Raw genomic sequence first — 21,609 nt, 5'->3', positions numbered from 1 at the left:
AGGGGGAAAGTGTTTGCCTAAAATGAAGCAATGGGAAAATTTTTTTGCTGTGTATTTTTTTTAATGAGGACATATACTTCCTGTCAAAATACCACTTCAAAATATGATTGTAGAATAAGATTGTAAGCGAATGTGAAGTCATTCTGGGCTACAATAAAAATTAAGCTAGCTGGCCGGGCGGTGGTGGCGCACGCCTTTAATCCCAGCACTCGGGAGGCAGAGGCAGGCGGATCTCTGTGAGTTCGAGGCCAGCCTGGTCTACAAGAGCTAGTTCCAGGCCAGGCTCTAAAAAAGCTGCAGAGAAACCCTGTCTCGAAAAACCAAAAAAAAAATTAAGCTAGCAACTATTACCTAGCTATTGCCTACTTCAAAGAGGCCAAGAGGGGATGGGAAGATGATGGCTCAATGGTTAGGAGCATAGACTGCTCTTTAGAGGATCTAGGTTTAATCCCCAGCACCCCAACAGGGAGGCTCAAAACTACCTGTAAGTCCAGTTCCATCAGGCATCAGGTACACATATGCAGGGCACACATGGATGCAGGCAAAGCACTACTCATGAATTTTTAGAAGTTAAAAGGGAAGAAGGATGATGAGACAGATAGACAAGATAGACAGACAGACAGACACACACACACACACACAGAGGTGGGGGGAGGGAGGCAAAGAGTTTGAGGAAACATAATACAACTACCTATAACTTGCCTGGTAGGTTGCTACTCACTCCAAGTTTACTAAATAGTCCCAGAGATTTCTTTTGGGTTCAATGGTTAAATTCTATGATTAACAAGATACAATTTCCAAAAGGGGAACACAGTATCCCTGGGAATACCAGAAACTCAAAATATAGTCCAGACAGTTCTGGAAACTTGGGATCCTTCTTACTAGCTTCCCAAGTAGGGTTACATGCTTGTGCCACCCAGCATGTCACCCAGTAGTGACATTCCTAGTGGATCTCAGCCCACCCAGCATGGCTGACCACCCGAGACAGCATTCAGACTCAGTGGGTGAGATTGTAACATTAAAATCACGTATCTCTTTTAATGGAACTTATTTCCCAAACCTTGCTATTTTTTAAATTTTGAGTTGAACCAAGAAATATTCCCACAAGCTTTCCAATGCCAGGAGTTCTCTCAATACATTCTTTCAAACGCTACCAAAGTGATAGAGGAGACTCACTGAGGCTACCCTCAGTGAGTTCTTTCATTTCTACAAAAGGATAACAGAAAGATCTGTAAGATTCCCCATGTCTTAGTCACTATTCTATTGCTGTGAAGAGACATCATGAGAAAGGCAACACTTCTCAGACAAATCATTTAATTGGGGGCTTGCTTACAGTTTCAGAGACTTAGTCTGTTATCATGGTTGGGACCATGGTGCTTGAGCAGTAGCTGATCGCTGCACCCTGAACCATAGGTGCAGAGGAAGAGTGAGTGGATCTGGCACTGGCTTCTGAAAGCTCAGAGTCCGCCTCCAGTGTCACACGTCCCCTAGAAAGTTCACGTCTACTCCAACAAGGCTACATCTACTTCTTTCCAACAGTGCCACTCCCTGGTACTTGAGCATTCAAATACATAAACATGTCTGGAACATTCTTATTCAAGCCACCACATTACACATGAAGGGTTTCTCTCCAAAATGACTACTACAATGTCTTTTGAGGGCCCCTTAAGAACTAAAGGCTGTCTACATTGTGTGCATAAGGTTTTTTTTTTTTTTTTTATCAGTGTGAACTATTTTGGATGTTCTCCAAAATGAAAAGAACACAAAAGACTTTGTCACGTTCCTTGCAGCTTTTCTCCAGTGTGTCTACGTCCGTGTATTTGAAGGGAACTTCTAGAACTAAAGCCACATTGATTCAAAAGAATAGCTTCTCTAGAAACTGTTTGGCATTTTCCCACACTGATAGCATAAGCTGTTTTATGTCGTCTGATTTCTGTGAGAGCTAAGCAAGAGAAGACTTTCTCATGTTATTTACAAGCATCTTTATTGGTTCTGCCATGAATTGGTGCATGTCTTCGCAAATGAGTCGCACTGGAAAAGCCTCTACCACACGTCTCACACTGATAGGGTCTCTCGCTGCTGTGGATTCGCTCATGTACTCGAACCTCAAAGAAGCGCCGAAAAGCTTTCCCACACTGCTTGCACACATAGGGCTTTTCTTCACTGTGCATTATTTTATGTTTTCGAAGAGAACTGTCAGAACTGAAACCTTTCCCACACTGCAAACACACAAAGGGCTTCTCTCCAGAGTGATTCCTTTCATGGCTCTGAAGGGAAGACGAAGACGCTAAATCCTTCCCACACTGCTTACACTTGTAGGGGTTATCCCCAGCATGCATTCTTTTATGGAACTGAAAGGAACTGTGATTATTGAAAGATTTCCCACATTGCTTACATACATAGAGTCTCTCCCCAGTGTGAGTACTTCCGTGTCTTTTAAGGTTACCAGAACTACCAAAGGTTTTCCCACAGTGCTCACACACATAGGGCTTCTGACCAGTGTGAATTCTTTCATGTGTTTTTAGGGAACTGGAATAGGTAAAGCCCTTCCCACATTGTTTACAAACATAGGGATTCACACCACTGTGAATTACTTTATGCTTCTGGAATTGATACCAAAATGTAAAGGAATTTCCACACTGCTTACACACATGAGATTTTTCCCGAGTGTGAGTTAGTTCATGTGATTTAAGGTAACGAGAAGCAGTGAAGGCTTTTCCACATTGTTGACAGACATACGGTTTTACACCAGTGTGAATCCTTCTATGTATTCTAAAGTAAGTGGAATCAAGGAAAGTTTTCCCACACTGATCACACACATAGGGTTTGTCACCACTGCGAATTCCCATACGTCTTCGAAGGCAAGCAGAACGAGGAAAAGTTTTCCCATAATGATTAGGCAGAAGAGGATGCTCACCCGTGTCAGTTGTCTGATGTCTTAGAAGGTTACCTAACCGAGCAAAGTCTTTCCCACACAGTTCACACACGTAGGGCTTAACACTGTGAATCTTCTCATGCCTTTGTAAAGTACGGGGATGGGAGATGCCTTTCCCACATTGCTTGTGAGCGTAAGATATTTTTGCATGGGCTTGTTCTTCATTCCTTTGACCAGATCGGAGACAAAGAAGGTCTTCTTTGCACTCCTTATTTTTAGAAAGTTTCTCTCCAGTGTGAGCACTTTTATGTGTCTGAAGGGAAAGAGGAGAACTGGAGCTGCCTTCAAACCCCTTATGTTTATACAACTTCTGTCCATAGCTCTGGCCTCCACGAGGTTTCTGTCCTTCCTGATGGTTCAGGGGCACACCTAGAGATGAACGGCCAATGCTTCCTTCTCCACACACACGCTTTTCACATGTGGCAAGTCCTGGACAAGATTTCAGGTTCACAGAAGGATCTGGAATACAGCTGAGGATTTCTGGACACTGAAGACTTTCTTTATAGTCATGGAATTTCTCTACCAGTTGACTGCTGCAAAACAGGTGAAGAGCACATGCTAAGACTTTGTTTACTAATGACTGAAGAAAACAAATGATCGTTTGTTTCATGCTCGGAAAAGTTTGTAACATGTTTGGACTGCAATGCTTTCAAAGACCACTTGAGAGCCGGGCGGTGGTGGCGCACGCCTTCAATCCCAGCACTCGGGAGGCAGAGGCAGGCGGATCTCTGAGTTCGAGGCCAGCCTGGTCTACAAGAGCTAGTTCCAGGACAGGCTCTAGAAACTACAGGGAAACCCTGTCTCGAAAAACCAAAAAAAAAAAAAAAAAAAAAAAAAGACCACTTGAGGACAGCTATAACAGAAACAATGCTATTCATGAATGGTGGGGTATGTCTTGTTGAGAACATTAAATATTTACATAGCATTTCCATACAAATTTCAATCCAAATCTTATGCACGTTTTGGATGTGCAATGGTATCAGTCAAAATCGTCTTTTTTTTTTTTCTTTTAAATACTTGCATGTCCATGAAATAAACTGACAATTAGCCATTCCCCATTTGGCTCCATGACTGGGGAATAAATCAATACAACATTAAATTTGAACAACGTGTCCATTTATTGTGTTTGTGGATATGCATGTATGCTACAGTACAAGGGAGGAGCTCGCAACCTCTTTCAGGAGTACTGTTTCCTTCCATGTCATTGAAGCAGGGTCTCTCTTAGAAGTACAGGGATTACAGATATGTGCCACTTTATGTGGGTTCTAGCAATTGAACTCAGGCCATTGTGATTGAATGGACAGCCCTAATACTGGCTAGGCAATCTTTTGGTCCCTCTGTATCCCATTTGAAATGCTGAAGTGTTCCCTGCTTAGTTTTCTGTCAACTTAACACAATGTAGAATCATTACTGAGGAGAAATCTCAGCTGAGAAAATGTCTGCATTAGACTGTCTTTAGGCATATCTGTGGGGGCATTTTGTGATCCATCATCAATGTGGGAGAGACTACCCACTGTGGGTGGTACTGGCCCCAGGCACCAGATGGTCCTGATTATATAAGAAAACAGAAAAAAGAAGAAAGGAAACAGTCTGAGAAAGCCCTGGAGAGCAAGTGAGGAAGGAGTTTCCTCCACGGTCTCGGTCTCAGTCCCTGTCTCTGGGCCCCTGCCCTGCCCTGAGCTCCTGCTTTTACATCCTTAATGATGGACTATGATCAGGACACATAAGCCAAATAAAGCCTTTGCTCTGTCTACGTAGGAAAAGGTGGGGCCTCAGGAACAGTGGACACCTTAGCATATTGGTGATACCAGTAGAGTGGAACAACCATTCAGGACCACACGCGTTAATGTGGAACTGGCCTGAGCCTGACAGACCATCTATTTGTGCTGCCAGTAACGGAGGTGGGGAACTGGACCTGGTGTTTCAGCTCCGGATGTGGCACACTGATTGTTATATGCTGGAAATTGGTTTTGATTTGCCTTGATTTTGATTATGCCCTGGTTCTTTCCTCCTAGTGTAAAAAAGTATGCAGCTGATTAAATTTTTTTTTGGATATTGTAGGGGCCCACAGTTTGGTAACTTTCGACTTTTGTAAGAAACACTGAATTTTTAAGGAGAACTTGGACTTAAACTGTTGACATTTATTAAGACTGTTTTTTAATGTTTTAAATTGTGATATCAATATTACCGTGACATCTTGTGGACAAACAGAAAGGGCAGGTTAGGGTTTAAAACTGATGTCTTTGTGTGTAATGAAGACAATGAGTCAATTTTCCTGATGTGAGATTCCCCTCTTATGCTATGGATATGTTTTATTACCATTGGCTAATAAAGAAGCTGTTTTGGCCTATAACAGGGCAGAATATAGCCAGGGTGGAAGAGATATAGAGAGCAGGCAGAGTATGTGAGACTCCATGTAGCTGTTGAAGGAGACAGATGCGGGACCCTTACCAGTAAGCCACAGCCTCGTGCTGATACACAGATTAATAGAAATGGTTAATTTAAGATGTAAGAGTTAGTTAATAAGAAGCCTGAGCTAATAGGCCAAATAGTGTTTCAATTAATTTAGTTTCTCTGTGAGTATTTGGGTCTGGGCAGCCGGGAAATGAACACACAGTCTCAGGCTACATTTTGCTGGTTAGTATTTTGTCAACTTGACAAAACCTAGGGAACTTTAGTTGAGAAAATGTCCCTAGCGAACTGGCCTGTAAGCAAGCCTGTGGAGCATTTTCTTGATTGATGATCGATGTGAAGGCGTGTAGTTCACCGTGGGCAGTGCCACTGTTGGGAAGGGGGTCAGGAAGTGTATGAGAAAACAAACTGAGCAAGATAGTAATCAGCATTCCTCCATGGCCTCTGCCTTCAGGTCATGCCCAGAGCTTCCTGCTTGACTTTATACCCTGATATCCCTTGATCATGGACTTCAAACTGCAAGGTAAAATTCACCATTTCCACTCCAAGTTCTTTGGTTCACAGTCTTCATCCCAGCAATACAAAACCAAACTAAGATACTATGTATGGCATAAAGTATATGAGCTATGACAGCACATCACATGTGACATCATATTCTAGTTCTCAAAATTAGAATGTTTGCGATGGACTATTGCTGATACTTAGCACATTTTAATTTTAGGAAAAAATTTCCTGACACAAAATTAGTTTGATGTTGGATATCAAATACATCTTTTACTTCTTCGTAAAATGTCCTAGCACAACAGAACTATAAAATGTGGCTTGGAAAACAAATTACCTTAATTTTCTGCAGAGATTTTCATACTCGTTTACAACCTTCTGGTTTACCAACTTGTTTCCTAAAATGCAGAACGAGAGAAATCCTTAAGAATAATTAATAACAGAAAAAATTAGAAAACAGCTAAATCAGAGGTATAAGTGATCCCATCTGACATATTCACCTCCACCCCTTCCATAATCCAGTTCATACATCAGCACGGATAAACTAGAAACACTCGTAGTATGATGGGCTAGAAAAGGCAATGCTCAGGTACCTAGAGAAGCCAGGTTCCTCAAGGTTTCCTGCATCACATCTTTGTACAGCTGCTTCTGGGATGGATCCAGCAGAGCCCACTCCTCCCGGGTGAACTTCACAGTCACATCCTCAAAGGCCACTGGCTCCTAAAAGCACACACATATATTTCCAGGACAGTCAGCCTCATGGTATGGAGATGCCCACAGGATTAATAAGAAGTTGACATGACACTATGTTCCACAAGTGCTCAAGTTGTCTTGGTCATCACACTGCACTGCTCGTACAGACTAAGATTCCCCAAACACAAATGCTGCAAGTGAACTGGAGCTTTCTGGGAAGAGACATCAGGACAGCACGAGCTCTGCTGCAGATACTTTTGCTAGTTTATCTTTCTGCCATCTCATCTTCCTAGCAACTCTCATCACAAACTCTGATTGTCTACCACTCACCGGGGACTCAAGAGCAACTGTCCTTAGAAAGTGTGTGATTGTTAGGCAGTGGCAGCACAGGCCTTTAATACCAGCACTTGGGAAGCAGAGGTAGGTGGATCTCTGCGTTTGATGCCAGCCTGAGCTACAAAGGGAGTTCCAGGACAGCCAGGGCTATATAGAGAAACCCTGCCACAAAACAAACAAACAAACAAACAACCCACAAAAACCATTAAATAAACAAATAATAAAAAATAAATTTAAAAAATGTGTGTGCTTAGAAACGTTGGACGAAACAATTTTGCCAGTGAATGGGAAGTGAGATCTAGAATGATCCCTTCCTCCATAGCTGTGAAGAAATAGGGAGATTTCTCAAATAGTAGATGGCAACTGTACCCCAAGTTAAAAAACGACATCATCTTCTCCCTAAGAGTCTAGCAACAATGTCACAGGATTACCAGAGGGATGCAGTTTGTTTAAAACCCAGCATACTCTCTAGATGAAAAGGCTATATCACTTGATTTGGTGGACAGTATCTGGACGTCTTTCTAAAACCTTGACTTAGTGTGCTGTGTTTGGAGAGCGTGTGCGAGAGCGTGAGCGTGGTGAGCATGTGCGTGGCGAGCGTGAGCACACCGCAGTGCTCTAGTGAAGATCAGCAACAACTTCCTATCTTAGCAAGGGTTCTAGAGATTGGCTTCTGCTCATCATGGTTGCATAGCAAGTGTCTTTCCCTGCTGAGCCATCTCAGCACGCCTCTAGTTAATACACTTCTTTTTACAACTCATTAGGAACTTAAATAGTGTTCTGTCTTTGCACTAAACTAAAAGCCAGGATTACAAAGTATATACCTGGGTTCTTTGGTTCATCCTTAGTCAAACACCAAATAGGCCCCCTGATAAGTAACTCTTTTTATTGGTGTCCTATTTTACTTTCTGTTGCTATATCACTATGACCAAATGCAACTTGTGCAGGAAAGCGATTATATGGATTACAGTTCACAATCGATCATTGAGGGAAGCCAAGGCAGAAGACTCAAGTAAGCAGCATGTAGGCAAGAACTGAAGCAGAGAACAGAGATGAACACTGCTCACTGGCTTGCTGTGCTATCCTCCCTGTACAAGTCAGGACCCATTGATTCTGGATGGCAACACCCACATTGGAGTGGGCCCTCCTACACCAATTAACAACCAAGGAAATGCCCTGAAGTTGTGTGCACAGGCCAAATTGGTGAACAAATTCCTCAACTGAGATTCCTATTTTCTCAGGTGTGCCAATTTGCCAACCAACTGAGCCCATCTCACTGGCCCATGACACCATTTTTATTTGGGAAATCTGATGGATAACAAAACAAGGAAAGATGGCACATCTTCTTAGAGTTCGAATTCATCAACATGGTAACACGCCATCTCTAAAATTTCTGGAACACATATTAAAGCAAAATACTCGACCAGGCAGTGGTGGCTCACACCTTTAATCCCAGCTCTTGGCGGGCAGGGGTATTTGGATCTCTGTGAGTTTGAAACTAGCTTGGTCTACAAGAGCTAGTTCCAGGACAGACTCCAAAGTCTCAGAGAAACCCTGTCTCGAAAAACCAAAAAAAATAAAAAAGAAAAAGTTACACCAGGAGTAGCTGAATATAACCACTATTAAAAATTTAAAAAACATAAAATTCTTTGCAATGCAAAAAAGCTGCAGGAGGCTGGTGAGGGGCTCTGTGGTTAAGAGCACGGGCTACCCTTCCAGTGGATCTGCATCCTTTCCCGGCACTCACAGCACCCAACGCCATTTCCAGTGCCCTCTCCTGGCTCCAAGAGGGTTGCAAAAACCATGTGCCGAAAGCACATTTATACAGGTAAAGTACCCACAAAGAAAACAAAATATTTTAAAGCATTTTTAAAATTGCTGTTTTACAGGTACAAAAGAGAACAAATAGGGGCTGGAGGGAGAGCCCAATGGATAAAAAACCATGTTGCTCTACCAAAGGACCCGAGATTAATTCCTGCACCCGTATTAGGCAGCTCACAACTGTCTATAACTCCAGCTCCAGAGGGATAAAATGCCTGTTCCTCTCTGGGCACCCACACTCTTCTGCACATGCTCACACAAAGATACAAACATATATATCATTAAAAATTAAAATAAATCTCTGGGTGTGGTAGCACATCCCTTTAAACCCAGCAATAAGGAGACAGAGGCATGTGGAGCTTTGTGAGTTCAAGTCAAGACTAGTCTACAAAGTGAGTTATAGGATAGCCAAGGCCATTACAGAGAAACCCTGTCTTGAAAAACCACACACACACATACACACACACATGCACGCATGCACGCGCGCACACAATAACAAACAAACAAACAGACAGACAAAAATAAATCTTGAAAAAAAACAATAATATTTCAGGGATGGGAAACATGGCTTACTGGTTAAAAGAGCTTGCTGCTTTTCTAACAGACAAGATTGGTTTCCCAGCACCAACTCTAATGATAGGCATCCAACAAGACCTTCTTCTGGCCTTCTTGGGTTCCCACACACATGCGCACACAGACATGTAGACAGGCACACACACACACACGACATACACACAAATAAAAATAAATCTTTTAATTTTTCATACAAAATATTTTGACCATATTTGTTTTCCCTCCCCAACCCCTCTTTTCAGATTATCTTCACTTCCCTATCCCACCAGCTTTAAATCTGTCTCTCTTTTAAACAAAAAGGGGAAAAATATCAAAACAAAACAATAAAAATCACACCAAGAACATGGACTCAAATCCCTCCTTCTCGAGGCTCAGAGATCTGCAGAAGAGGAGGTGAAAAAATATTTTTTCTAAGAGCCAAGGGTAGTGAGTGACTCCAAGGGACCGTCATCCTCCAAACACAACAGGACTGAGCACATAAGAACTCAGAGAGACTGACAGCATGCACAAGACCAAATCAGGAGAGATCACGGCATGGGGAAGAAGTGGGTATGATGTCCCAGTCTTAACCAAGCAGCTAGGAGAGGGAAAGCTGCTTATTTCCAATGGAGCGACTCTGGGTAGAAGAACTACAGGGCATCCTCCACGTTCAGGAATAGTGGAAAGCTGTACAGTGAGTGAGAGACTCAGCCTTAAATTGAAAAAAAAATTGTTACAAGAAGGGGAAAAAGGGATATTCTGAAAGGATAACGGGAACTGATTATAGACAAGAAGCGAAGGTATCTCTAAAGCTGGATAATAAATTACTCCCCTGAATGTGTTTGCTAACTCAGAGACCAGCAGGGAAAGAGAAACACAGGGGTTGTGCTTGATCTCCTCTCAATGATGTTGGGAAAACAAAGGGCTTTGCGCCCTTAACAAAGAGAAATCACTGTTCTAAGAAAGAGATCTTTGGGCTAAAGATGGCTCTGTGGTTAGAGGGCTTGCTGCTCTCCTGGAGGACCCAGGTTCAAATACCAGAACCCCTACAGGTGTCAACTCCATGTGTTATTATTTGCCTCACTGTGCCTTTAACGTGGGACAACAAACACCCTAATAATTTTGTTTTCACTCCCAACAGGGCTTGGAAATCCAAACTTTTAGCTTCAATAATAAACACTAAACTCAACAGAAGAGAGACAATACTTAAGTAGATTTCCTTTTGTCCTCTGCACAGTGACCGCTGGCCAACACTCACTCTGATCCTAGAGTTGCCCATTCCTCACTGTAACCCCAAAGACAGGATGACCTCAGAGAAAACTGCTGTCTGATCTAGCTGCAAACTGTGGCACCCTCCCTTTCTTCTTCCTTCTGTTTACCCAAACTTAGCTCTGTTTTCTTCTCCCTAAGAGAGAACAGCCCTCCTTCAGCCAAACTGTAGAGAAGCTTGCGGACCTACCACTGGGGCCTACTCCTTACTGCAACTCTCCTTCCACTTGTTGGCATGGCCTAGCTCCATCACAAACTTGCTTTTTAAAACAAGAGTTGGAAAGACTCCAAGGACAGTGACAATTACGACAGAGGCCAAGTCCACTCACCCATCCCTTTTCAGTGAGTTTGGCAATGTCAGAAACACTTGGAAAGTTAGAGATTTATTCTCAGTCCTGAGAATTCTGGGCCCAAGGGCACAGATCACAGAATTGAGAGGAAACAGCCCTTGAATCTGTGACTCTCCTAGAGACAAGGAGGGAAGTGGGCGGGGACTGATCTCGGTTGCTGCTGTGCTGAACAACACCTTAGTGACAGAGCCTGCAATCTTGACCTGATTTGTGACACACAGAGTATCAGGGCCCGGAAAGGGGGACCTTTACAGAAGAACAGCTTGTTTACCTAAGCAAACACCACCATCTGCCAGTACGCCAAGAGACATTAACTACACCAATAAGTAACAACGCCAGAAAATATAGCAAATCATACCAGAACACCAGACACGGGCCCTTGTGATCCCCAACAGATGGAACCCCCAACCTGAGACTGTAAAACACCAGAGTGTGGCAGGCCTGAGTCAGGACAGGGTCAGCTGTCAAAAGCCAGGAAACTTCTCAACTCCTTGTTAACCATGTCCCCCACCCCAACCTTGCTCCAGCAGTTTCTTCATGGCCAAACACTCAGCCCACTCCAAACTCCCATCCCACAGCCTGCCCTCCCCCAAGCAGGCAATTGACACATCCACACCTGCACTGCTGAGAATTCTGCTCCCTCCAGACTTCCCCTTAGGCCTCCCTCAGCTCTCCACCTGGGACTTCAGCACAGACTCTGGTCCCTGCAGCCTCTTAACCATTTCCTGGACATTCTGTGACCTGAGCTGTCTGTCACCCTGTGAAATGTCAATGTGTGATCTGCTGGTTAGTGTTAGTGATTCAAACTGGGATAAAGGGGCCAGGTGTGGCTGTGCACATCGTTCATCCCAGCACTTGGGAGGGAGAGCCAGCCAGGCAGCCCTGTGAGGTCAGTGCCAGCCTCCTCTACCTACATAGGTGCAGGCCAGCCAGGGGCACATAGTGAGCGGATGCTGTCTTAAAACAAACAAACAAACAAAGGACAACAACAAATTTAGGACAAAAGGCCAAGCACGGTGGCTCATACCTTTTACCCCAGTACTCTGGAGGCCAGGCTGGCAGATCTTTAAGGTTCAAGTCAGTCTGGTCTCTATCATGAATTCAAGACTACATTGTGAGAGTCAGTCTCAAAACACAAACAAGTTAAAAGATTGGAATAAAAGCACTTGGATTGTTACTGCCCAGGTAGAAAGCAAAGTCAGGCGTATTTGGTAAATTACCACCACCACCACCACCACCACCACCACCACCACCACCACCACCACCACCACCACCAATGCTGGCGAATATGAGTGGTCAATAAATTCTGACTGTAACCTGCCTGGCAGATAGTCTAAAGCCTGAGGATAGTCTAAAGACTCTGAAACAATAGACACCCCTCCCCCATGGGAGTTTCCTCAGGAATCTCAAGCTGAAAGAATGACAGGGTGCCAATCAGAGAGGGGAGCTTGTCTCTCAGAAAGGGATTTCACACCCTTCTAACACTTGTCAGACCCCTGCCGGGAAGAGACTGGAGCCCAGCACTGGTGGGTGAGCAGGGGGCGGACCTCCCCTTGACCTGCACTGCAGGACCTGCATTGCTTATGCAAGTCCTTGGTCCTCTTTAAACTTTCTCACTCTGGGGCCCTGAAGACTTAGGGGCCTCCCTAGACATCTCTGCTCCTCTCCCAATGTCCATATTGACTAGTCCTATGAAATTTGCTTTCCTAAAGCTTGGCATTTTGACAAAAGCCAACATTCCCTCAGGAACTTGAAAAAATATTTCTCACTTGCTTAAACTTGAAATCCTCATTATGGCTGGCAACAGGGACCTATGGCTTTTCCATTCACATATGCCTTTGGTGCCTATTAGCATACCAACGTCTATGCTAGCCTTAAGGTTTCTTCTATTCCTACTCAAGGGTAGATGTTATACCCTTGAAAGCCCTCTGTTCCAGCTCAGGGGCTTCCCTCCCCCCAGGCACATCTTCCCTTAAAACTCTGGAAGTTTCCCCCCTTAGGTTCTCTCTGCTTTCCTGCCTGGGCAGTTTGTAATAAACATTTCCGTCCTTCCCCCACAGAGCAGCTATTCTGGTTTCTTTACTGCAACACTGAACTTGTCCTTTTCTGCTTTTCGCTAATAACTTGGCTCTTTTTATGGGCTGGACCTGACTTGGGGCACAGGTTGGGGATGCCAAGTTCAAGAACACAAAGGAGCAGTTACAGGTTTGGCAGAAAGGGAGCCAAGGAGAGATATTTTGGGAATCTGCTACAGGCCATGTTGAAGTCCTGAAGGCAGAAACAACCTTCAGCTCTGTAGGAGTGAGGGAATTTACCTGTTCAAAAAGGTTTAGGGTGGGTGCAGGAATATTCACTGTCCCCAGACCTAACCTAAGAATTGGCAGTATGAAAGAGTAGTGGGGTTGACAAAGACTAGAGCCCAGGAGCACGGTGTGGCAGTACACCCCTTTAAATCCAGCTTTGGGAAGCAGAGGCAGGTGGATGTCTGAGACCTATGCCAGCCTAGTCTACAACACGGGTTCCAGGACAGCCAGGGCTACACAGAGAAACGCTGTCTGGAGAAACCAACCAACCAACCAATAACAAAGATTAGAGCTATGACCCTAAGCCATCCTGCATCTAGTCATTACAGACGGAGAGGCAAAATTCAAGAGTCTACAAAGGTTTGGTTTTCCCATTTTAAATGCAGCTACTCTTTAGGTGGGTAAAAGTCTCTGGCCATGAGCAACTGAGTCAGGCTGTGCTGGCCAATAGCCCCTAGCCATAAAGAATTGCTCAACCCTGGCTTGACCATTCTTCTTGTCCTGCAGATCCAATATATCTTTGTAGAAAACAACTCTCTCTGCTCCCAGTCAAACCAGAAAGAAAAATATTTCTAACTTCTTGGTGGCTACCTTTGTGTATATACATGTCCCCCACATCCTTTCAGGCAGCCTTTCTCAACCTTAGTCAGGACCCCCTAGGGGTCCAATGGCGCAGGGGTCTCCGATCAGATATCCTACATATCAGATATTTACCTTAGGAGTCATAACAGTAGAAAAATTACAGTAACGAAGTAGCAACGAAAATAGTTGTATGGGGGCTGGAGAGATGGCTCAGTGGTTAAGAGCCTTGCCTGCTCTTCCAAAGGTCCTGAGTTCAATTCCCGGCAACCACATGGTGGCTCACAACCATCTGTAATGAGGTCTGGTGCCCTCTTCTGGCCTACAGACATACACACAGACAGAATATTGTATACATAATAAATAAATATTAAAAATTGTATTAAAAAAGAAAATAGTTGTATTGTTGGGGGGGGTCACCACACACTAGGAACGCTATTAAAGGGTGCAGCCTTAGGAAGGTTGAGAACCACTGTTCTAGGGCATTCAGTCTTTGTTCCGGAAAGATTAGTGCCACTCGATGCTCCAAAAAATCGGTCTTTGTCAGTCAAGATAAGAGTCTGCCTCCTTGTCTTTCTTTTTTTTTTCCCCTTCGAGAGTCACTGATGCTCTGTGACACTGCATGTATTGTGGCGAGATTTTAGGGGAAGGACAGGCAGTTACAAACCAGTGTCCTAACCTTCACCATCTAAGCAACTTCACCTCCACCTACCCGCACCTGAGCTCCTGTCCAACTCCCAGGCTGCTCCCGCACAACCTTCTGGAGACACCGCCCAGACTGCAGGAAAGGTTGCGGGCATCCCACTGACCCGACACGCTGCAGCACGGAGCGCTCAGCAACGGACAGGACCGCGGTTCTGCCTGTGTACCCAGCACCACCCAATCGGACCCGGAGCCAGAGGAGAGACTCAGCTGCAGACTCAGCTGCCTTGGAAGGCCGGTTCCCAAGCAGCTTTCATATTCAGCATCCCTCCGCCCCACATCCAAGATTCGGGCGGAACGTACCATTTCCAGCCAAGGAGTGTCCTGGTATCCTCCTGCTGCTCCTTCTGTCAGCGAAGGCGACTTTGATTTCTAGCCCCGGGGATCTAGGACGTACTTGCTAAGAATACAAACATGCCTAATGTTGGGGGTTAAGGAAACAGACCTAGGATAGGCAAATTCCCTCACCTAAGAATCATACTCCTCATTGGACACTTCAGGCACTAAAGTAATAACCTTTATTCTGATAGGCCAGCAAGCCTTTGGCTCAGGTCCTGGAGCTCTAGTGACAGGAGACAAGTTTTCCTAGGCGAAATAGTGTTCAAATTACACACTCTAGGTCCTAGCTTTCTGTCCCTGTCTGGGGGAAAGAAAGTGTATTTAAGCATAATTTGTCCTGCCTCCACTTGTTCGTAACAATTCCTACTTCTTCCCCCTCAGAGTGCTGTGACAGCAAAAGTTTAAGAATTCCAGACTCGGTGACCATGGAGACAACTCAAAGCGCTGCCTTGAATAGGCTGGTCCTGCTGGAGAAGGAGGGCGGGCCTCATTAAAGGAAATGCCCTGCCCCCATCACCCCACAACCCCACCACCAACCTGCGCAAGACTTCAGCAAACCTTCCACCCACGGAATTTACAAAAACAGGCAATCTGGTTTACCTTTCACCCTGCGATTAACAGGGAAAAAGAGAGAAAGAAGAGACGAGAAGAGAACAGGAGAGGAGAAGAGGGAAGGGGAGGGGAGGGGAGGGGAGGGGAGGGGAGGGGAGGGAGGAACCAGTTTCTGAGCCTCTTGAAGCCAGGACCTCCCCCTCCCTGCTGTATTGCAAAAATTGATTGTCAGCCTCTGTACTGTGTTTTCAGGTTCGGAGGCCGCAGTTTCTCAGACCAATAAATGTCTGCTCTCACTGAGTGATAGTCAGGGTTCTTTAGTATAACAGAACACACACAGTATGTACATGTTGTTGTTGGATTTTCTTTCACTCTAGTCCCACGTTGGAATGCCAACATGTTTGTTTTTTTTACTCTTTTGAGGGCCCATCACCCAGTTCCCAAATAAATCACCCAGGGAGTCTTATTCTTTCTTACCAACGCCCAGCCTTAGCTTGGTTTGTTTCTTGCCAGCTTTTCTGAAATTATCCCACCTACCTTTTGCCTCTGGACTTCTTTCTTTTCTTCTTTCTGCAATCTCACTTCACTCTTGCTCTGGTTTGGTGGCAGGCCCCTTCTTTCCTTGCCCCTTGCTCTCTCTTGTTTCTTTTCCCATAGTTCTTCTTCTAGTTATACTCACTGCCTGCCAGCCCTGCCTATCCGTTCTCCTGCCTCACTGTTGACTGTTAACTCTTTATTAGAACATCAGGCAAAGTAACACAGCTTCACAGAGTCAAACAAATGCAACACAAAAGAATAACACATTGTTGCATCGTTAAACAAATATTCCACAACAATGTGTGTACATATGTATATTTTATTAGAATCATTTATTGGCTGTGGTCTAGCTAATCCAATCCAACAATGGCTAGCTATAAACAGAAAGTTCAAGAATCCAGTAGTTGCTTAATACACAGGCTGAAAGTCTCAGCTGGTCTTCAGTAGATACTGGAATCCCAAGAGGCAGGCTCCAATGCCAGCGAAGGAATGGACTTGCTAGCAAGGCAAGAGGAAGCAGGCAAAGAGCAAAAGCTTCCTTCTTCCACATCCTTATATAGGCTTCTAGCAGAAGCACAACCCAGTTTAGATCTGAGTTAAAGATCTGGATTAAAAGTGTGCCTTTTCTCAACTCAAACAAAACAAAACCAAACAACTTAGACCCCCACATGTTGGCTGTCTAATATCTGCTTTCTCTCACTCCATTTTGAATCTGTCTTCCCATCTTCCCCTAACCCTGTGAGACAGCCTTAGTAGTGGGAGCACCAATACAGCTTTCTTTCTACCCACGGGGTGGTTTCACTGCACCCAGACTTGCAATCTTTTTGCTAAATTCAAAACGGTTTGCATGTTCCTAGCTTGTCAGTATTGTCCACCACTGGTCAAATAAAAGGTGCCAGCATTAAAAAACGAATCCAGCGAGAAAAGAAGGAAATACCTGATGCCACCTAGATAAGTAGGCTGTTAAAAAGAAAGGAATCCCCCCCCAAAAAAGGGCCTCCTCCCAAACTGAAGGAACATATTAACACTGAAATAAAGCCCAAGGGAGGATCACCCATGAATGGCCAAAAGCAAGGATGGGATTCTGGGCTGGAGAGATGGCTCAGTGGTTAAGAGCACTAGCTGCTCTTCCAGAAGTCTGGGTTCAATTCCCAGCAACCACATGGTGGCTCACAACCACCTGTAATGAGATCTGGTGCCCTCTTCTGGCATGTGGGCATACATGGAGACAGAATGTTGTATACATAATAAATAAGTAAATCTTTTTTTAAAAAAGGATGGGATTCTAAAAGCCTGCAACCCACTCATGTCCCCTGTACCAAAGGTGGATCTCTGATTCTCCAAGCCTACATAACTATCAAAGGGAACTTCTCACTGTAAGAAAAAGTCGGCAAACCCGGTGTGGCAGTTCACACTGTTAATCCCAGCACTCAGGAGGCAGAGACAGGTGGATCTCTGAGTTCGAGACCAGACTGGTCTACAGAGCAAGTTCTAGGACAGTGAGAGCTACAGAGAAACCCTGTCTTGAAAACAACAAAATAAAACAAAGAAAAGAGAAAAAAAGAAAAAGTCAGCAGAGAGAGAAAGAGAGAAGAAAGATTATAATCAGTTCAACCTCAAATTGAAAAGAGCAGACTTTTTTAATATTTATTTATTTGTTTATTATATATACAGTATTCTTCCTGCAGGCCTCATTACAGATGCTTGTGAGCCACCATGTGGTTGCTGGGAATTGAACTCAGGACCTTTGGAAGAGCAGGCAATGCTCTTAACCGCTGAGCCATCTCTCCAGCCCCAAGAGCAGACTTTATTAGTCTGAGAGTAGCAGCCCAAATTCGTATCCCAGGGTTCAGGGGAGCGAGCCTAGCTGAGCCTGAGATTCAGTGTAGGTGGTGGAGAGCAGAGAGGGGGAGGGCCTGGCTTCACAGACACAGAAACTACCCCTTATTTAAACTGCAAAGTGAGAGATAAGTATGTGGGGGGGATTGACTCTCTGGGCTTCAGGGCATGTGATAGGTGTTATTCTTTTTTAAATATGGTTAATGGGGTAAGGCCAGTCCCATGAGGAGGGCAGCCAGTCCCACGAGGAGGGCAGGTGGTCCCACGAGGGGCCTCAGCGGAGCAGCAGGGGGACCACGGTTGGTGAGAGGCAGACAGATACATCATGCAGAGAGAGTTTGGGTATAGAGTTTATTTAGTGAATTATGGAGGGGAAGGAAAAGGGGAGAAAGGGGAAGAGGAGCGAGAGAGAGAGAGAGAGAGAGAGACAGACAGACAGACAGACAGACAGACAGACAGAGGGGAGAAAGGTGGGGGGGAGAGACAGTAGTTACTTCTTCAGAAGAGGGACTGAAAGAGAGAGAGCTCAGGCTGGAGGAGGCAGGAGATCTGCTTGCCTTGGTGGAAGGGGTGGGGTTGGGGAGTAGGCAGGGCTTGTCCCTTAAAGGGACAGGGTACCCAGGTGACAGACCAGACCAGCAGATCATAACAATAGGGGCTAGCTGCTAGTTGCTTTCCAGGAACTCTATGGGCAGCACATTTCTTGAAGACTTGGGCCTGTCAAGTGGCCCTGGTTGGGGTAAGGGTTTCCTTTGAACATTTTCACCTAACCGGGAATACAGAAACCCTTTGTCCACAAGACTCACACTGTTGAAGGCTTTCCCTAAGCCAGGCCTTCAGAGAAACTGTGCATTTCAAATCAAAACACCATCCAGAAAATGCCACCTCCCCAGTAACCAACCCTTCAGTCACGTCTGCACCAGTTTCCTGTGTCCCTGCTTCCCACTCCTGTTCTACACACAGACACTTGTGTAGGGACAAAAAGGTCAACAATAAAAAAGGCCAAACTAAGAAGCAAAATTTTCTTCTTAACAGCAGACAAGCCCTGAGGGATAACTTATATTAACAATTAGTGCCTAACTCCTGAGGACTTCACCTTAGTTTGAACACTGAAAGACACCAGTCTCTCCACAGGTGTGAAGACTGAGTGCACAAAGTGTAATGGTCTGTTCTATCTTTTTAAGAGACAAGCCCCCCTCCCCCCCCACCCCCCCCCACCCCCCCCACCCCCGTCTGCTGAGGCAGGCAAATCTTCCTTCCTGCTTGAAGCCCAAGATTCTTCCGTCCTCCTCTGGAAGAGGCAGCTTCCATCTCTCCCTTCTCTCCTCTCTCTCTCTCTCTCTCTCTCTCTCTCTCTCTCTCTCTCTCTCTCTCTCTCTCTCTCTCTCTCTCTCTCTCTTCCTTTCCCTCTCTCCCCTTCTTCCTCTTCCCTTCCATAACCCACTGGATAAATATCCGGCCTCACTCTGCATGGCATGCCTATCCATATCTCTATCTCTCGCCTGCTGCCACATGTCTCCCTGCCCCAGACCAGCTGCCTTCAGAGACCTGATGCGTGGTCACATGGCGTGCCCATCTGTCTGTCTCTCCTTGTGGCCTGTTGCAGCCACTCTGGGAACTGCGCTGTCCCTGCCTGTGACTGGCTGCTCTCTGGACCCGCTACCGCTGCCTGCTGCCACCACTCGGGACCTACAGTGTTTCTGCCGCTGCAGCCGCCGGGATCCTGCAGCATTACACATAGTATAAGGGCTTGGAGTTTTTTGGGGTGGAAAGGCGTGGTGTGGAAGATTATATTTGCAGGTCAGTTCCTCTCACCTCTCAAAGTGATAGATGCCAACGGGGAGGGCGAGTACAGAAACTTCCTCAGGTGTTATCAGTCATCTTTCCTGTTCAGAGTTTCTCAGTCTGTTTTTTTAGGGGGTGGGGGCATGAGGGTGATTGAAATGGTCTCTCTCTACAGTCCTGGCTGTCTGGAACTCACTACACAGACCAGACTGATCTTGAACTCTTCTGTGAGTGCAAGAGCCCTCTCTCTGTGCTGCCTGAGGGCCATTCTTATTCAAAACACCGCACCCTGCTTATTCTCTCTATTCTTCTTCTTCCAGTCTGTGCAGAGTTTCAAAGCTTGCCTGCCCCGCAGTTCTTCTGCTAAACTTCAATCAAATTATCCTCCACCTCAGTTTGCATGCTTTCTTTATATTCTTTTTATTAATGAGACTTAGAGTTCTGAGAGAGGAGCCTAGCTCTCAGTGAGGGACTAAAATCTCTCTGAGATCACAAACTAAAATGAAGTCTTCCCCCTTTGCTTTTGTCGCCGGTCTGGTCATGGGGCTGCCTAGAACAGCCCTGGATATATATTTGTGTCTAGACACTTGTTTTCACTGTGTTGTGTTCACAACCAGTAGACCTTCAGGATAAAACGGAAATTCCGTTTCACTCTCCTTGATCTGATGAAGTGTTTTCCATAGCAGCTGCAACAATCTGTATTCCTTCCAAAAAGCTATAGTGTTCCCAATTACTCCACATGCACCCCAACCAACACTGGTCGCTTCCCCTTTCTGGATGCTAACCTTCCTGGCAGGTGTAAATTGACTTTGTGTTTTTCTCTACATCATCTGGTTTTCTCTACATTCTCACAATTATTAACGGCATTGAATATCTTTCCAGGTACTCTGTAGCCAATGAAATAACATCTTGGAATAGGACATTGTATTGTATTTATATATTGCATTGTAATTGTATGTGTGTCATGTTATTAGAGGCAAATGAAAATACACACAACAAATATGATTATAGGACCTGGAGAGATGGCTCAGCAGCTGAGAACACTAGATGCTCTTCCAAGGACCGAGGTTCAATTCCCAGTACCCATACCCAATTCCAGTACACCTGACACTCACTTCTGGCTTCTGTGGACACTGCACAGATGTGGTGTACAGATATACATGCAGGCAAAACATCCATATGATACAATAACAAGAAATTAATTTAAAATACTGATATAAATAAATACTAAAGATGTGTCTGAGAAAATATTAATAATGATTACCTAGTATATTAGATTCATGTGTGATACATTTCTGTTCTGCATCTTCCTTCTTTTATAGGAGTGTATTTCGATAAAAAAAGTATTTGAAGTGAAAAGCCTAGAGGCAAAAACCAGAGCTATGACTCTCAGAAGAGAAAAATATACTTTTCTTCATCTCTCTTTGAGGTTAGAAGTTAGACCCCACCAGGTAGTCAGGATGGGGTTCCTAACCCTGAAGACTTCCCCTCAACGACAACCTGTTGCCCATCATAGTTGGTTCTTTGAGAAATCACAGAGATGCTGGGCATGGTTGTACCATGCCTTTAATTCCAGCTCTGAGGAGGTAGAGGCAGAAGAAGGCAGATCTCTGAGTTCAAGACCAGCCTGGCTTACAGAATGAGGGCTGTTACACATAGAAACCCTGTCTCAAAAAATCAACCAACAACAACACACAAACAAAAACAAACGACAACAACAAAAAAAAAGAAAAAGAAAATAAAAGCAGTTTGTGTCTGTGTCCCCTAGGGTCTCCTACCCTCTAAATGGACAGTGGAGAGCTTGCTAATTGGCAGCTCGTGGCGACATCCCCTAAAGTCACTCTCACATTGCAGTTCTGTTGAAAACCCTAAGCAGGATCCAGACAACTACAATTTCTTGAGTCATGGAACTCAAGATAAACCAACTGAGCCTTGTCCTCTGCTCGGTGTTGATGGTTCCTCATCTTTGCATCCATCCCAAGCCCACTGGAATCTCTTCAACAGACTCCTTTGCACCCGAGGAGACTATCTGTATCACATTTAAAAGTTGTATTTATGCCGGGCAGTGGTGGCATAACTCCCTCTGTAGACCGGGCTGGTCTCG

General features: G+C 44.9%; 1 protein-coding gene across 3 annotated transcripts; it reads right to left on the bottom strand.

Moving 5' to 3' along the window:
* Positions 1 to 1,005: 1,005 nt before the first annotated feature.
* On the bottom strand, positions 1,006 to 15,472 carry LOC119806631 (zinc finger protein OZF-like). Of its 3 annotated transcripts, none has more exons than XM_038318443.1 (5): positions 15,393 to 15,472; positions 14,757 to 14,853; positions 6,442 to 6,568; positions 6,186 to 6,246; positions 1,006 to 3,468 (listed from the first exon to the last, which is right to left on the bottom strand). In XM_038318443.1, the coding sequence occupies exons 2-5, from the start codon at positions 14,757 to 14,759 to the stop codon at positions 1,968 to 1,970; spliced, it is 1,692 nt and encodes a 563-aa protein (XP_038174371.1). In that variant the 5' UTR covers positions 14,760 to 14,853; positions 15,393 to 15,472; the 3' UTR covers positions 1,006 to 1,967. The 3 variants fall into 3 exon arrangements, with proteins under 3 accessions (XP_038174371.1, XP_038174372.1, XP_038174369.1); XM_038318444.1 differs by having other exon boundaries at positions 15,330 to 15,467; XM_038318441.1 differs by lacking the exons at positions 14,757 to 14,853; positions 15,393 to 15,472 and adding an exon at positions 13,887 to 13,942.
* Positions 15,473 to 21,609: the final 6,137 nt, after the last annotated feature.

This window comes from Arvicola amphibius, chromosome 2 (genome assembly GCF_903992535.2).
Source record: "Arvicola amphibius chromosome 2, mArvAmp1.2, whole genome shotgun sequence".
Lineage (NCBI taxonomy): Eukaryota > Metazoa > Chordata > Mammalia > Rodentia > Cricetidae > Arvicola > Arvicola amphibius.
Note: the sequence above shows the minus strand (reverse complement) of the source record. Positions and strands in the feature narration are given on the sequence as shown.

Coding starts and splice junctions, on each gene's coding strand:
- LOC119806631 (XM_038318441.1), bottom strand. Junction 6,247..6,441: donor GAGGAACCTGGCTTCTCTAG/GTACCTGAGCAT, acceptor TCTGCATTTTAG/GAAACAAGTTGGTAAACCAG. Junction 3,469..6,185: donor AATCTCTGCAGAAAATTAAG/GTAATTTGTTTT, acceptor CCTGTTTTGCAG/CAGTCAACTGGTAGAGAAAT.